The 17006-nt window shown below is 29.4% G+C and overlaps 2 protein-coding genes across 3 annotated transcripts; both read left to right on the top strand.

Annotated features, from left to right (window-relative positions):
- Window positions 1–1343: 1343 nt before the first annotated feature.
- LOC116770964 (shematrin-like protein 2) lies at window positions 1344–4052 on the top strand. Its single transcript, XM_032662621.2, has 4 exons — window positions 1344–1379; window positions 2454–2789; window positions 2978–3127; window positions 3304–4052. Exons 1-4 carry the CDS (start codon window positions 1368–1370, stop codon window positions 3550–3552), a joined length of 747 nt encoding a protein of 248 aa, XP_032518512.2. The 5' UTR covers window positions 1344–1367; the 3' UTR covers window positions 3553–4052.
- A 9851-nt stretch (window positions 4053–13903) lies between these two features.
- LOC116770966 (uncharacterized) lies at window positions 13904–15005 on the top strand. Of its 2 annotated transcripts, XM_032662623.2 has the most exons (4): window positions 13904–13987; window positions 14107–14181; window positions 14389–14562; window positions 14779–15005. In XM_032662623.2, the coding sequence occupies exons 1-4, from the start codon at window positions 13976–13978 to the stop codon at window positions 14923–14925; spliced, it is 408 nt and encodes a 135-aa protein (XP_032518514.1). In that variant the 5' UTR covers window positions 13904–13975; the 3' UTR covers window positions 14926–15005. The 2 variants fall into 2 exon arrangements, with proteins under 2 accessions (XP_032518514.1, XP_061376961.1); XM_061520977.1 differs by lacking the exon at window positions 13904–13987 and having other exon boundaries at window positions 14058–14181.
- Window positions 15006–17006: the final 2001 nt, after the last annotated feature.

Raw genomic sequence — 17006 nt, 5'->3', positions numbered from 1 at the left:
TTAGGAAAAAAATCTTATTTTAAAATCAACTAATGACAAATGTATTTAGTAACTCAGACGAGGAAACCGTTTCAACAACAATAACTACACCAATGATAATATCATACTTATTTGAATATATATTTTTTATAATTCGTAACATTATATTTAAATTTTTCTTAGATCTTAAGTTATATTTAAAAAAAAATAACCTCCTTGTCTGATATTTAACAGTTTATGATTCGGGAAGGTTTTATATATTAAGATGTAAAAGTTTACTGCTGGCAGCTAATTTAAAAATATTTTTCGAAACATGATTAATAATAAAAAAAAATTAAATCAAATCTTAACATTTACGTATAATTAAATAATATGACCGCCTAAGAAAAATGTTATGTTTGCTTATGATAAAAAATAAATTAACTATATTATATTTCTATATATGTAATTCAATTAATTCGAACACCGTACCTTTAGTTAATAAAATCAAGTTTTAAAAACTCAAACATCAATTCTTTGGGATAGTTCTAGAATCTTAACTATCAGCTTTTATTGAAGTGTTAGGATAAACGCCTTCAAAAAAAAAATAAAGCACATACACATGTTTTCAAAAAACGGAAACAATGAACAAAAATTGTTTTTTTTTACACTTAATCAAATCATCTAAAAATGTCTGCTAATATATTTGTTCAATGTAAATTATTTATTGAATCTTTAATGAAAAAGGCTTAAGAAATTATTATTAAATGTGAAATCTACCTTAAATGTACCACATAAAAATCAACACAAGACTGTCCAAATATATTTCATTTTTCTTAAAATTTCCTATGTAAATTGACAAAATAATAGGTATGGCCCAAAATAATTACTATATTTATTACGTCTTAGGCGACTAACACGAAACTGAATTGACACAATACAGGATGTTATAAGTTTGAACTTATTGAACTAGATATTTAAGTTCTGTGTAGAAATAGGCCCTGTATCAGGAAGTCATTGTGTTAAACCAGTTTATTATCTAAAATCTGAACCGAATCAAACATTATTACAGTTTGGCAAATGAAGCGTATTTTAGTGGAAAATTACTTTTGATTTATATCTTTGGTTCTGTAACGATTACAGTATGTACATGAACAATAAATAAAATAGAAATATTCTTAGTTTTAATGTATATATTTTTTCATATATATATATGTATTATATTTTTTTTATTATCTATGTTTTTTTAGTTATGTTATATAATAAAAAAACTTATGGCAGAGTAATGTCCAAAAAGATTTAATAGTATGACCCCACTAGCTGAGTATTACGAGTGGGGTGTTCGAGCCCTTATATAAGTCCCAGTACACACTGCGTACATCACAGTACAGTGTTGTGAATCAAACATTATGAGGGCTTTTGTAAGTCTTGTTTATATTTTAATTTTTAATTCGTACGTCCGATAAGATATTTTATATATCTATATAAATTATATCACCGCAATTTAAAAATGTTTAAATGTAAAAATTAATTAATTTATTATTTGTGTGAAATATCATGCACCAATAAATAAATTAAAATGAAAAAAAAGTAAAAAATCATTATATTTTGAGTTGCGTCTAAAAAAACAGATTTTTCATGGATATTTTATCCTAAAATTATTAGAAGAAATTAATAAAAAAAAAAAATCATCACTTTTTAGGTAATGATAACTCTGGGTGGAGACTACATATTTAAATTTTCTATTATTGCTCTGTGGCGTATACGTACGTACATACAACCGTTTATAAATACGTCAATTCCCACGTTTGTGCATTAAAGTGACTAGTGTACTCGTATGTATTAGTAAGGTATCCGTAATGACTCGTGGTAGTTACTTATTACGTTTTAATTTATAATTAAACAATAATGTTATAAAAAGCTTTTCTGCACAACATTCAGCGACATCTCTAATTCCTATTCACTTTTTGTAATTATTTATCACTTGAGGGAACAGGGAAATATTCCTGCAAAAATAACACTAATTAAGCAACCCTACTTAACATGTTCAAAAAATATTTTTAAATTTAAATATGAACCAAACGGTTTTGACATTTTTGACTTCTAGTTTTTCAATCTAAATCATTGTCTTTGATCGTCTGATACGTTTGCTGAAATTATTTTTAATAAATATAATGTTGAATCAAATTAAGCAGAGAACACATATATATTAATTCATTGAAAGCGAAAACATAAACAATAACAAAGGACGGACATTAATCATTCATAAACTGCCACAATTCGATCACGAATATTTGTAATTCAACACACGCCATGAATTTCGTTTGTAAGGACCCAACGCGAATCACAATGATGAAGTCATAGCGTGTAATAGTGAAAAGCTTTTTGCATTTGTAACCGAATTTGGCACCAAACTTACTTTCGGTTTTAAATATTTTCGTTTAGAATAATCTTTTTATATATAATTTGATGTTTTATTTACTTGTTATTTACAGATCGCAATTCTTTTCATAACTGCATCGGTTCTGGCGGAACCGAGCAAGGTTGTCCAAAAACGTAGCGGACTTGTTGGTCATTATGGCGGAGCTATCATATCTAGTGGCGGGTATGGAGGCTATGGAGGCTATGGAGGATATGGGGGGTACGGACTCGGCTCCGGGCTTGGCTCTGGGGGTATCGTGAGCGGTGTTGGAATCGGATCCGGCCTGGGCTTATCCTCCGGTGCAATCGTCGGTGCTGATGTCCACACAACCGTCACCAAGCACGTTGGAGTCCCTGTACCAGCCCCCTATCCAGTGGCCGTAGACAGACCAGTGCCTTACCCCGTTAAGGTAAATAACTTTAAAAACAATACAAATAATCCGCGTCAAAAACGCTTACTCCTACAACGTAAAGATCATGTTCCCTTTTAGTCTGGTCATGTTAAAAAAATGGTCCAACCTATTATGGACATAAAGTAGGAAATTAAATGTCTGATCTAATAGAACAAACCATTATTTTGTGTTACCAATAATTGCAGGTTGGAGTGCCAGTGCCAGTAGACAGGCCCTACGCTGTGCCCGTCCCAAGGCCCTACCCAGTGACAGTTGAGAAGGCCGTGCCAGTTGCAGTAGATCGCCCCGTGCCAGTTCCAGTACCTCACGCAGTCCCCGTGCCAATCATCAAACAAGTAATCATCAATATATTTCTGGAATTAAATTATTATCTGATATAGGATCTCTTAATTCTCAAAAACTTTAGGTTATAAGATTATAAAATTCCTTACTTTTAGTTTTAATAGAATAAAAAGAAGGAATAGATCCATTTGAGACGGAATGATAATAAAAATGTATGTCCATATTCAAGGTGGGATACCCTGTTCCGCAACCGTACCCAGTGCCTGTCGCTAGGCCAGTGGCAGTGCCAGTACCACAACCTGTAGGAGTTCCAGTTGTAGCTGGCATTCGTTCTGGAGTTGGAGCTATTGGCATTGGCGGAGGTTATGGCGGAATCGGCGGTGGCATCTACGGTGGTAGCGGCTACAGTAGCGGCATCTATAGCGGTGGCATCTACGGCGGTGGCATCCACGGCCACGGTCACGGTAAAATCTGGTAGACCGATTCATCGCTCGGTTGTTAGATCGTTCATTGAAATTTGGATATTTAGCCCAATATTTTAGACTGATAAATTTAATAGAATGCTTAAAGCTTTTGAGTTAATAATGAAGATTATTAATAAATTCTTCGCATCTAATAACCGCTGTCAATTCGGTAGGCGTTACTTAGTCCGGTTGGTGTCTTGTGATGTAGGCTAGCTTAGTTTTAAGAGTGATCGTTTTTGGCGTCTTTAAAAATAAAGAAGTTGAGATTTGGGTGTGTGAGGGTTAGAATAAAGTCTATTCAAGGCGCATTTCAATGAATTTTCATCACTCTGTATAAAATTGATGCTGATTTTGCCCAAAATATCCGAGGCAAAGCTTCGATTGTACCTGGGTTCACTATTGTATATAGGATTTCTTTAGTTGTATAGTTTTTATGAGTCTATTTCGTCCGCAGTCGAAAAAATATTATCGATCTTTATATTATTTTTTTCTAATAAAATGTATTTTGAATATATATCATAATTTTATTTACCCCAAACTATTTCATAGTGTTGATTAAACATTATATATATATATGATAATGTTAAATGATCTTAAACATATACATATTTTTTTACATACATTACCATAAGAAAAATATGGACAGATTTTTCTGTTAAAAGTTTATACTTTTTGTAAAGTTCCGAGTTATGAATTTTATTAATCAAACTTAATAATAAAAATTCTCTGTTCTTAAAATACCCACACATTATGAAACTTCCTGAATTTGAACAGCTATATAATACACAGAGTAACCAGTAACAGTAGACCAATTAACAGACAATTAATTTTATTATCTATAATTACGAATATTAAAACAACTTATGGAAACTGGTTGAACGAAAAGCAGAACAATTTTATATGCAAATGTGTATGCACATTGCAACTGTTACTTAACAATTTGTGTATTGTAAAGAACGGGTTTTTGTTTGTTTTATCAACATTTAATTCTATATAAAACATTTTAGAGATAGATTTAAAAAAATAAACAAACGAAGACAATAGTTTTAACAGAAAATTTCAAAGACATTAGGTCAATGTGTATGATGTATAAATTTGAATACAAAACATGTTCTCACGAAGTCAGTCTAGAGAATTATTACTTAATATTGAGTAAACAATATTAATTTAGGCTGCAATTAATTATGCAAATTAAAATCAGGAAAAAAACAGAACAAATTTACAAAGGTTAGTTTTATAACGTGTAAGTGTAAAACTATTTAGAACTAATTCATTATCCAAACGATTTAACTAAATCTATTATATTCAGACCCAAAGGCTTCAAGTATACATCGTGGCACAACGCACGAAGCGATTCCCACTTCTTTTTAAATAACCTAAGTTAATACTAAAATATGCAGAATATATTAATGAAAAAACTATTAATTCACCGTATTTAATCTATAATTTAAACTTATGGTAAGTGGTGAGGATAACGTTATTCCGTAAAAGACGTAACGTTATTAGTAAAGTAAAAATTGATCCTGTGACACGGTTGTGTCACAATAATAACAGAACTTACACAAGCGGACGTGACCTGGGATTATTGTAGCGTTACATGCACGGCTCACTATACTCTATGGCTGCTGTAATTTTATCAATACCATACATTATGTGTAACCAGCCTATATAATGACGGAACGTATAAACAGTGTATAAGTAACTCCTTATGACCAAATTGGGATATATAAGTAATTAAGGATCAGTGAGATTGGAGAACTGCGAGAAGATATAGATTTCAGTCATCACTGATTTCAGCTACTTCATAATAATCTCTGGTCTTTAAGAACGCAGCTCTTGTACCTCAGTAGAAATGCCCAAAACTTAGCTTTAAAATTCCAAATTAATTATATCTGTACCAAAATAAGGTAAATCTTACTTCAAACATAATTGCTATTATACAAGTTTTATCCGAAATAAAACAAAATATCTCCATTTCACAGATTGAAGCTATTCCATGTCTTAATACTTTGTATACTAACATTCTTATCTGGATATTTAAAACAACATGTTATGCATAAACTCAATTACGACTCGTTAAACAGCAAGGCCTACAACTGGTTATATTTTTATTTTAACTGAATAAAACAGTGTCCGGTCAATAGACTCGGTTAATGATGTGTGTCCGTATATGTATTATGTGTAATACAAATGGTTTACAGGTTATAATTATTTTGTTTCGCTTCTACACGGGGTCCGCTTACTTAATTTTTAATAACGAATACATAAATCAAGTGTATTTACAAATCCAATGTTATTCGCCATTTGGTAATTTGGTTAATAACACAAAAATTGAAATACTTATAATGTGGAAGCTACGAAAAAGAGACGAAAATTTTATTTACATCGTGAAATAAGTACGAATAGCGAATGTAACTAAAATATTTAAGTTTTGAGTAAAAAGTCTTTTATACAACTTTTATAATAGTAACTAGCAATGTCGTTAAAAATCCATTCTAAGCTTTTAATTTAATATGCTAAATCAATGACAACAAAAAACTACGAAAACACATTATTAAGCTTATAAAGGCTATTTATTTATTCAAAATTAAGTGTAGAATTTTAAAATTATTATTATTTAGCTTAAGAGACATCTTTCTGTAAATGTATTACGTTATTTGAAGTTGTGTTAACATATAAACCGACGTAGTTCATCCACAACGATATAGATGTCGCTGATAATAATGTTTTAATTCAAAATACATACATGTATCATTATTTGACCAGAAGTAATATATTGTAGAATGTAATAATTTAAAGTACGTCTCTTACGTCATAGTGTGGAGAAAGCATATGGAAAAAAAAATGTCTAAAATATTGACTTGATGAAGTCATTGCAACCATATAGAATTAAAACTGTTATTAAAAAAATTAATAAAAAAAATATTGTTAATTGAAATCGAAGCATATCTCGTCTGCCCGTGATCACGGTTGTTGAAAAGTAACCGATACGGCGGGAGTATGTAGTTTTTTACAAAAATAAATCACTCGTAGTTTATCCGAAAAATATTATTTTCATTTAAACAAAGCACATCTAGTAAACACTGCTCAGTCATATAATATTAACTAATTTATAAAAGTTATGAGTTAGTGTCAAATTTAATAAATCCTACAAAGGTGCTCGACTTTTTATCACTATAATCCAAAGAGTAAAGCAAGGATAATAAATAATTAATAATCAACTTACAAAATATAGGAATAAGTCATTGTTTTTAAAGAAAAAAAACTCTAACATATAAATCATAAGTATATATATTTGTGCTTTGTAAACGTCATTAGTAACGATCCGTTTAAATAGATATATATTATTAAAGCTAAGGCTTCGCTCGCACTGGAATCATCATTAGTTTATAAAAGTGAATTTTGTTAAATTTTATATTATTATAGTTGAAAATTTATTTACAAAACATAATTATTTTGAATAATGTGCTTAATTGAGTTGATTAAATTTTGATTGATTGAGAGATACTTATTTTAAATATATAAATAAATACTAATAAATACTTATATATATATGTAAATTAAAAATCATATCATTTAACTTTTATTAAATATATTATACATTGCAAGCAGTGTGTTGATTTTTTTAAATTCTATTCTTTATATCCTAAATTTCGCTTTATGCCCCTCAACAAGGAGAAAAGTTAGGAAATAGTTTAATTAAAAACCACCGTTTCGTTATCTAAATGATAATATTGTTATCTTTTAAGTAGTCGTATTTAGAAAATAGATTTTTCTTTAAATAATTTTAAACCGATTCATCATAAACAACGTTGTTTTTTTTTAAATCTAATGTTTGTTAAAATCAATTCGAATTTTTGAACAAGTACTATGAATATAACTTAAATGAAACAAAGCTAAAAGCATTTTCATATACATTTTATTATAATAGGTGTATGTTTGATTGTTAATTTTATCTTCCTGATGTTATCTGATGGTCTATGGCCGCGTGTCAGGTCGTAATCGATATTCGTGCATTTTTAATATGAATCGATTGACCCAGTGACTTGGCAGCTTGTATGTATTTTATTTCATATAATTTCACCATCAATCATATTTTCAAAATCGTTAACGAAAGTCGTAGCAGTCATTACGACTTCTTTGCTTAAGCTATTTTTTTATTTTGACATTTGGATTTATAGTTTGAAACGCTTCGACGGGCAAATGTATTTTCAACATAACTAAATGCGCTTCCAAAATACCATTCTTATTGACATTACTCGCTCTACTCTATATTAATTTCAATACCAGACACTATTTTGTATCACGTAATTAATTTTAAACATATTAAGGATTTGCCTTCCATATATATGTAGAGGAAATTATAAAATAAATCACTTTGTACGTAGACAGTCATTACTTTGATCACAGTTTGTAAACTGTGTCACAGCCATTATAAAACAGACAGAAAATACACATAATTATATAATTTCGTTATATTGGTTAAGTTAATATTTAAGTCTTTATTAAGGTCATAACCTACTGGTATACGTACAATTTCTTTTTTATGAAAACCTTAAAAAGTTTTCAATATAATTTTAGTTCATTGTGGATCTTGAGTTAAGATTCGCAGACAAATGATGAGACTAGCATCACTGGATGCAAAACTCAGCTAAAGACGATTTGACGAGGGAAACCTGACAAATGATTAGATTATTGATTGCTAAGTTGTAGGATAAAAAAAATAATGTTGTTCATTTACTTTGAATTTGAGTCTACGGAAACAAGTCGCTTATATAGTTTACAAAGATGTTACAAAGGGCGTATATTTGTATATATGTATGTATGTATGTGTATATATTGCGTTATATGTCAAATGCGAATAAGTTTATAATGAAAACGTGTTAATTGTTTTGTGATATAGTTACAAATTAATTATTTAATTGGTGTTTTTCTCTTTCCTTGATTCCAGGTCAAGAGAGGGTTTGAAGGTTTCAATTCTCTTGTTGACATTAAAATATAGAACTATGATGGACTGAGCATAAATAATCTTCTACTAATATTGATTTTATTAAGAAGATGTTTAGTCTTTTTTAAGGCTCATCTCATCTCGTTTTAAGGTTTTAAAACAGATCTACAAAGACAATCACACAGGAATACTAATATCTTGCAATATCTTGCAAGAATCTAATATCTTGCAAGTCCCTTATTCTATATCCGTTTGCTAAAACCATCTTATTACAATTACTCTGACAAGCGAGAGTTATTATTTTTTTATATATATTTTCAAATATAGTGATACTTTCGAAACTAAGACGGATTAAAGAACCGATAAAAGCAAGTCGTTTCCTAATTAAGTAGAAACATTTTTACACAATCAGGCTTAGTAAGCCCTTTAGTTTTAACTATATAATATAATATAAAAATAAATTAATAGTAATAATTATCCTCAACTGTAAATACAAATATTTTTTTTATATTAAGTATATTACGGTTGCCCACCTTTATATGGACACCTTCCTTTTCTATGCCTTTTATATAGGTACTGTTTATATTAATAAAAAAATTCTATTTGACCCACATTTGGTTAGCATAGTTGAACACCGTAATTGAAGCCTTGCTAAATATGTACGAGTGTCCTACACCAGATCTTATCAGCAATTCTAATCTATAATTAAGAAAAAATTAACGTTCAGCCCTTTTTCTACTCAACCATTTGGTTAATATATAAAATATAAAGATATATACATATAAAAGGTTTATGTACGTTTATTTTCTAATAATATGCAAAATTGATATCAAGATTAATTTATGTGTAAGTTACTTTTAGCTATAAAACAAAAATTTTTATAAATAGATATTTTCTACTATCTATCGCATGTCGTACTGAAACTGACCATGGAGAGGGGGTAAAAACGTTACGCAAAACCCGCTAAATATGACAGTGTTATGTATTATTTAATATATGTATTTATATTCCGTAGTATAAAAACATTGTAATTTATATGTTTAGTATCTTGTATTGTACTATTCAGATCCACGTATGATATCTTTTAATAATAATTGATTGAATTTAAAAAATACTGTTTCTCTGTCATATGCCTTCTATATAAAAATTCTCTTAAATCGTAATTTTCTTGAGCCGTACACCGTTTTCATTTTAATCACATTTAATAATTACGTGTAAAAAGTATTTACAAATCCATCCGCATTTATTTCATTAAAAATGGTTTTATAATCTAAAATAATACTAACATAAAATTTTCTCTGTTTCATTATCAAATTATGTAAATCATTGAACACATAAGATTTTATTATAAATAAAATAATCAATTTAATAATTGCAACATAGAATCTGATCGGCAAAGTCTAAAACTAGTACATATCGCCCGACTTATCGCAACGAACACAGGAATACAGATTTACGTAATCCAAATAAATTTAGCAAAAACTATAAATCTAGATCCCGTCCGAATGGGACCGGCTATTGACCAACTAGACATTATGAAAATATAGCCACATTTCTACAGCAATTACACGTATTGACCCAAATCCCAATTATATTATATGCTTAAGAAAACTAAGAGATAGTTGACTTGAGGATACAAAGTACTGAAAATTTATGAATTTATATATTTATTAATGACAGCGAATATATAATATTTGGTTCATTCACTTGACTATTAATTAGTAATAATGTATTAATTGTAAAAGAAGTTATTATTTTTTTTTTTTTAATATTACTTCGGCTCTAACCAATGCGCTAAACGGCCAAAGTTAAAAGGCTGTTTTCGTATTAATTGTATTTTCAAACGACTTCAAAGAAGGAGGACGTTATCCATTCTTCTGTATTTTATTTGTGTACGTTACGTCATAACTTTAGACTCGGTGAAGCGATTTTAATGATTTTGTATTTTATTTAAAAGCTGGTGCTTTCTGACAGTGCTGACCATGGAAAAGCCATATAAGTCTAAAACTAGCATTAAGTATGAGTGAAACGAATGAACGAGTAGCTTCAACGCCGACCGATTTAGATTTATTTATTTATAAGAAAGACTTCACAAATGATCCCATGACGATTACAATAAGACGTGATTATGAAATCCTGGGAAAAGTAAGGAAAATCCTTAATATGTATAGGCATACATTATCTTAAGTAATGACATTTCTTAGCTGTATTATGTTTGCGCTTCACTGTCGGAGGACAGATTTTGTAATCTTGTTATTAACCGTCATAAAGGAGCAGGAGGTTCTTAATTGGTCGGGATCTTTATTTGTCTTTTCCGATTTTCCGTATACTCCTGGACCGATTTAAGTTATTCTTTTTTTATGTGAAGAATTGCATCCCTCAGTTGGTCTTATGGTCACCAAGTGGGTTCTTATAATGGGATCCTCTAAAAATTTAAGGAAATAAAAATAAATACCTTTGAAGACGTCGTGTTGCATTTCTTTCTCTATTACGCTTTAGACACCCTATTTTGTCTAGTTCACACTCCTCAGCTCGACTTTTTTCAGACGAGATGCTCGTAAGGAAGGTCTCCCTATCTTGACGCCTACTCTATCCTATGTACCTATTTTATAATTACACTAAGGGAAGACATAAATTTATTTTAAATAAAAAAAAATGACTACAAAAAAACAACGTAGGAACACATGAACTACACACAAAAAAAAACGTTTCCTGTAAATGCTATTGCATAACCTAATCTATCTAATAGTAAAGTCTAAAATATCTGCACAAAAATCGTCTAAATCGGTTGCTTGTACAGATTTAATAACTAAACATTTATATAGAATATTAAAATACTAAATAACAACTACCTAAAAGTAATACTTTAAGTAACCTACGCTTATTCTGATACAACCCGATCAATTTAATATATAAGTAATCAGTATAAAACTAAATCAAATTCGTTTATTATTAACACGAGTGAAACCACGAGACACATATCGAATATTCCTTAGCTAAATAATGATATCGTAATAGAAAAACGCATGAAACAGTGCAGACTGAGACTACACTCAGGTTAGCTCAGGTTAGGTTAAAGAACTATGTTAGCGCGTATCATAATACTATTAGCGCCATTTTGTCACCAATAGTAATATTAACTAAAATTATTACTTACTAAGAAATTTTACCCTTATAGTGAACCTGAGGCTCCGACTTGAAACGGGTGTTTATTCAGATACTGTATATATTTAGTTAGGTATAAAATTAGATTCTTGGAAAGTAGATAGAAATAGCGATCGTTTATCTAAATTAGGTGTTTAGTCGATTTTTGTGAAGATATTAATTTATTATTGAATAGGTTAGATTAAGAAATAGTATTTAGTGTAAAATATTTTTTTTGCCGTTTAGTTCCCGTGTTTCAATGTTGTTTCTTTGGAGTCGATTTTGTTGAACGTAAAAAGACTTATCAAAGCTAAACGATGTCGTGTAATAGTTTTTGTCTTAATCGTTTAACTTGAGGAGGCTTCTATCCAACAACTTATTGTTGAATTGAAGTGAATTTCTGAGAAAATCTCTTTTTTTATAAATAATTTACGGACAGTGACCAATTTTGGTTTCACATACGAGGTTTTTTTTAATTAAAAACGAATAAGGTACAAAAGATAAATTTAAAAAAAAACTTTTCCAAATTTTTTTTTACCAGATACCTAGTACATATTATTATTTTTTATATTAAAAACACTCTGTATGGAAAAACATTTTTCTATAAAAAAAAACCTTCTTTTTCTAGTAATTACAGTCAACCTTTCAAGAAAGCCACGCTAAGAATGTCCAAGGGTAACGGAAATTCTCTTAATAATAATCTCGGAGATATTTATAGATACATAGAAATAAATTAAAACTTACCATATAGTACCTACTCTGTATAATACATACATACACTTGACATATTTATTTTTGTAATACGAGAACTACAATAAATGTCACAGGAAATACGCTCAAGTGTCAAAAGTTTTTAATTTGACGAATTTCTTAAATAGTTAATAATAAAATTTGTTAAGGTATTAAAAAATTTACCTATATCACACACTATCTACTCTCTATTCTCACCAGTTCCTTTCTTAAACAGCGTTGTAATTTCCAAAATATATATATCTATGGAAATGATACAAAATTTCTGAAGCTATGAATTAACAAATATAAAAACTTAAGCTGATATGATGGAATAAGTTACAACAATACTTAAATTGCAATAAATACAATTAACTTAAGGGAACCACAACACTATTTAACTTACCAACATCAAACGTGACTTAATACACATATATCTTAAAAAGCAATTTAGCATTTCCTTGAATTAATAGACAATTTTTTATCCAACATTGCTTAAGTCTGTTAATTAACAAGGTATCTAGTCCATTCTTTTACCTAACCCAAGTTAGCACCCTCACAAAAGGTGCAAAAGGACCGATAGCAGTAGTTCCCAAAAAACAAAAAACTTTACTTATTAAAGCTCTAAAGTAGATTATTAAATAAGAAACGAGAAATTTTTCGTATGTTACTATGTAAACTTGTACTAAGGATATTTTCTAAAAAACAATTCAAAATTTTTCATCCTATATCATAAAAATTTTATTAACATCAGTTAATAATCAAGATCAATTGAAATTAGTTACATAATAAATTTATGTTTAAATAAGGAGTAGATATGTCACGAGCGAATTGGTCCAATGTAAAACAAACGACTTTATAAATAAAGTATTAATATGGTAAGAGACATTAATAGCTAGTATATATGATAAATAAAATTATGGACATCTGTACAGCGTCAGGCAGTCTCATAACTATAATTCTATAAAAACAAAGATCAATCAATATACTAATAAGACGAATATTTGAAATATTTAAATAAAAACTTCTCAGAAAAAATATATTCATTCTATACAACATTTGATAAGTTCCCCGCATAGCGCTCTACAAATAGCTGGCCTTTTTATGACAACGTTTAAGCAAAGTTCTGAGATCTCGTGATCTGTGCCATATCAAGAGAATGTATTATTTATAAGTTACGCACATATCTTTGGAGATACTTTCGTAATTACATTTTCTGATAACAGTGTATATGTGTGCAATTAAAATTGCGAAGCCTTAGAAGATTCGGGCATTAAATTATTGTTATTTGTAAATTCTTATAGAATAAAATTATTAATTCATATGATATATAATATTTTATTTTGATAACAAATTTTTCATTTAATCTACATTGTGCATTGCTTCCCATTAATCAGTGTCCAAAATGTACGAACTCAATGGAAATCTCATTACTTATTAAATAATTTTAACGACGTGATTGAAATGTTTATAAGGCGTGTACCCTAATATATCGTAATCAGCTATGTCTCAAGGGGTCTAATCCATCCCAACTAAATTCCAGATAGGTATAAAAGGTGCGCGAGCGCATTAATTGGCCAGACTACATTTTTACTTCAGTAGCAACAGTCAGAAACATGCGCTGCCTAGTAAGTATAATACAATACAAATACACATACTAAAAAGATTTAATATCAAATATATGCCAGTAAATATTGTCTGATTAAGTTTTATGATCCAAAAGTCGCTATATATTATTATTTTCCAGTCTTTCTTCGCCCTTATCGCTGTAGTAGCTGCCAAGCCAGCGCCAGGTTTGCTCTCAGGACTGGACTACGGCTCCGTAAGTAATGGTCTTAAATTCAGCAAATTTGGTGTGGTCGTAAAATACGATCCCATATACCTACTTAATTTTTATTTTGAATTGGTTAATTGGTTGGTCAATATTCAATGTAAGGTACATTTTTGGTTAAAGCTAAAAAGGTTAAAAACCTTAATGCAATTTATGCAAATGGCCTGATAACTATAACTATTTATAACTTTGTTACAGTACGGCTTAGACCACGGAGCATCGTTAAGCTTAGAACACGCTGCTCCCCTTCAGTTGATTCACTCTGCCCCAGTGATCCAGGCTGCTCCAGTCATCCACTCTGCCCCAGTCATACACGCTGCTCCAATCGCTGTTGCTAAATCACAAGCCACAAGCTATTCTTCCTTCCAAAGGGTAAGTTTATCAAATTATGTAATACTTATCAAATGTTTTTTTTTTTGTAACCCTATCAATAAGACTTTTCAATAACAGAAGTCAAAGATTCGAAGACTATAATCTAGCTATTAATGTCGTGTGTAATTTGTAATAAGTAAATGTATTTGAATACATTTATAGAAACTCATCAATTATTATATTGGTCAATATCCAAAATCCTCTTTCGTCATTCAGGTGATCCACCCAGTGGCGCATAAGATCGTGCAAGCTGCCCCTGTGGTCCAGGCCACTAAGATCATTCAAGCCTCTCCCATAATCCACTCAGCGCCCATCCTCTCCCTGGATTCTCATGGCCCCATCTCTTACGGTCATGGTTGGTAAAGGGGTCTAATAATATAAGTAACTATGTATTGTCTGTTAGCGCGTTGAGATCATGCCCGATATGTCGGGGTGGTGCAAATAAATATTTATATCTTAATTTTTATTTCCGACTTTTATTTCATACTCGTTTGTAGCTGCGACTTCATTTGATAATAATAATACTATATATTTTCCATATAAATATATCACTTTTATCATAAAGATTTTATTCAGTAGCTCAAATAATATGAACTGCTATAATTTATGCCCAAAATTTTGCGGAAAATATATCGTCTCATACATTATTGCTGCACCCAAAAATTCTGATATTAAATGTGTGTGATTCCAGGGAATAACAAACATACATGTAATCAAACCATCGTTAGTAACATAACTGTTTATTAAAACGTCATTTTTCCGCTTGACATTGTTATTGTAACGTCTGACAAATTTCAATTTTAATTTCGTTTACATTAACCCGCGTCATATTGGTTGGTATTAATAACTTGTGTATTTCACATAGCTAAGTATTTTATTCACAAAAAAGAAAATAATGTAAAGAAAAAAAGACTAATGAATTAGGGAAAAAAGGTGAAAGTTAAACAAAAAGGAAGATGGCGCACAAATTAACTGGAACACTTGTTACACGTGCACAGGTCAAGTCAAAATCCTAACAAACAATTACTTAGAAATAAAACTAATATTTTTGGATTTACTATGCGTTTTTTATTATTTTAACTACATATGTTTCGATGACACAGCGCCAGTGGCAACCGTGATGAAAATATTAGTTCTATTTAAATGAATACTCGCGAAAGTCTTAGATCTCGTTAAGTTAGGTACTTACAAACATTCAAAATATTAATAATATATTATCACTTCTTATCTTTTATAAGAAAAACATTTTTTTTTATTAAAAATCGTATCACGACACACTTAACACGTATTAATTACATCAATGTATAACTTTTAAAATTCTTCACAAATTCTAAGAGTCCTTTAAATTTATTACTTATTTGCTTTAAAAGTTAATTCCACGACTTCAAAACTGTTTCTTTACAAATTAACAACATCACTTTATTATTATTATTTTTTTTATTGAACATTAGTACGAATACTAAATAAAGTATTTTAGCTTCTTATTTTATTAATTACTTTAAACGTTTCTAAAAAGTATGATTTAAAGAGGATGAAACTACACATCATTGCAGAGATTTGTTTTGAATTTTTTATTCAGTATTTTTATTTACCCAAACTAAATTCAACAACGTTTACCACAAGTCTACATTGTTACACTACATAAGGAACGTTTCCAATTCTCATTCAATAGCAATAAATAATTTAATACTATCGTGTTGAAGGTTATGAGTAAATAATATTCCGTATTAATATTTTTTTTACGTTTGTAAAAACTACTTAGAATAAAAAGAGTGTAGCATTTAATTGTATAAGTTTGAATGTAAAATTTTAAATCACTAAAATTTTATTTATCAATAAAAAAAAACTATTCAATAAACCTTCCCTTTTACAAAAAATACATGAATGTAAATAATACTTTATAAATTTAAAAAGAATGTCACAACAAATCGTAAGCTGATATGTAAATCAAAGGAAAACAAACTTATACTGAAACGGTAAACGTTTTGTTGAATCGATAAAATTCCCATCACTATCGCGTGTAAAACTATCTCACAAAGCTCTTTGGATTCGTATGAAGTAAGTTTTATTTCATTACCATACAAACAAACACAATATTATACAAAGAAATGTTATTGAATCTTATAACATATTTTATAATGAAACTGAAAAGAAAATGATATACATAGATTTTCAAAACTGGCAATAAAAAAGTGTATATATTTGAAGTAATAAATTGAACATTGTTGTCAAGTAGTAAACTTATTTGGAACAACATTTCAAATAAAACAAAGTGAAAGTGACAGGTCAATATGTTTATATTTAATATTAATATCTTAATCGATAGCGACACATCACTAACGATCGCGTGTTGTACATCGCACTGTCCTCCTAACTTTGAATGACATTGACCATACGTTTTAGATAAAAAGAGACTAAAAAAAACTATCATTTAGAATAAAAAA

This window comes from Danaus plexippus, chromosome 7, assembly GCF_018135715.1.
Source record: "Danaus plexippus chromosome 7, MEX_DaPlex, whole genome shotgun sequence".
Classification (NCBI taxonomy): domain Eukaryota; kingdom Metazoa; phylum Arthropoda; class Insecta; order Lepidoptera; family Nymphalidae; genus Danaus; species Danaus plexippus.
Note: the sequence above shows the minus strand (reverse complement) of the source record. Positions and strands in the feature narration are given on the sequence as shown.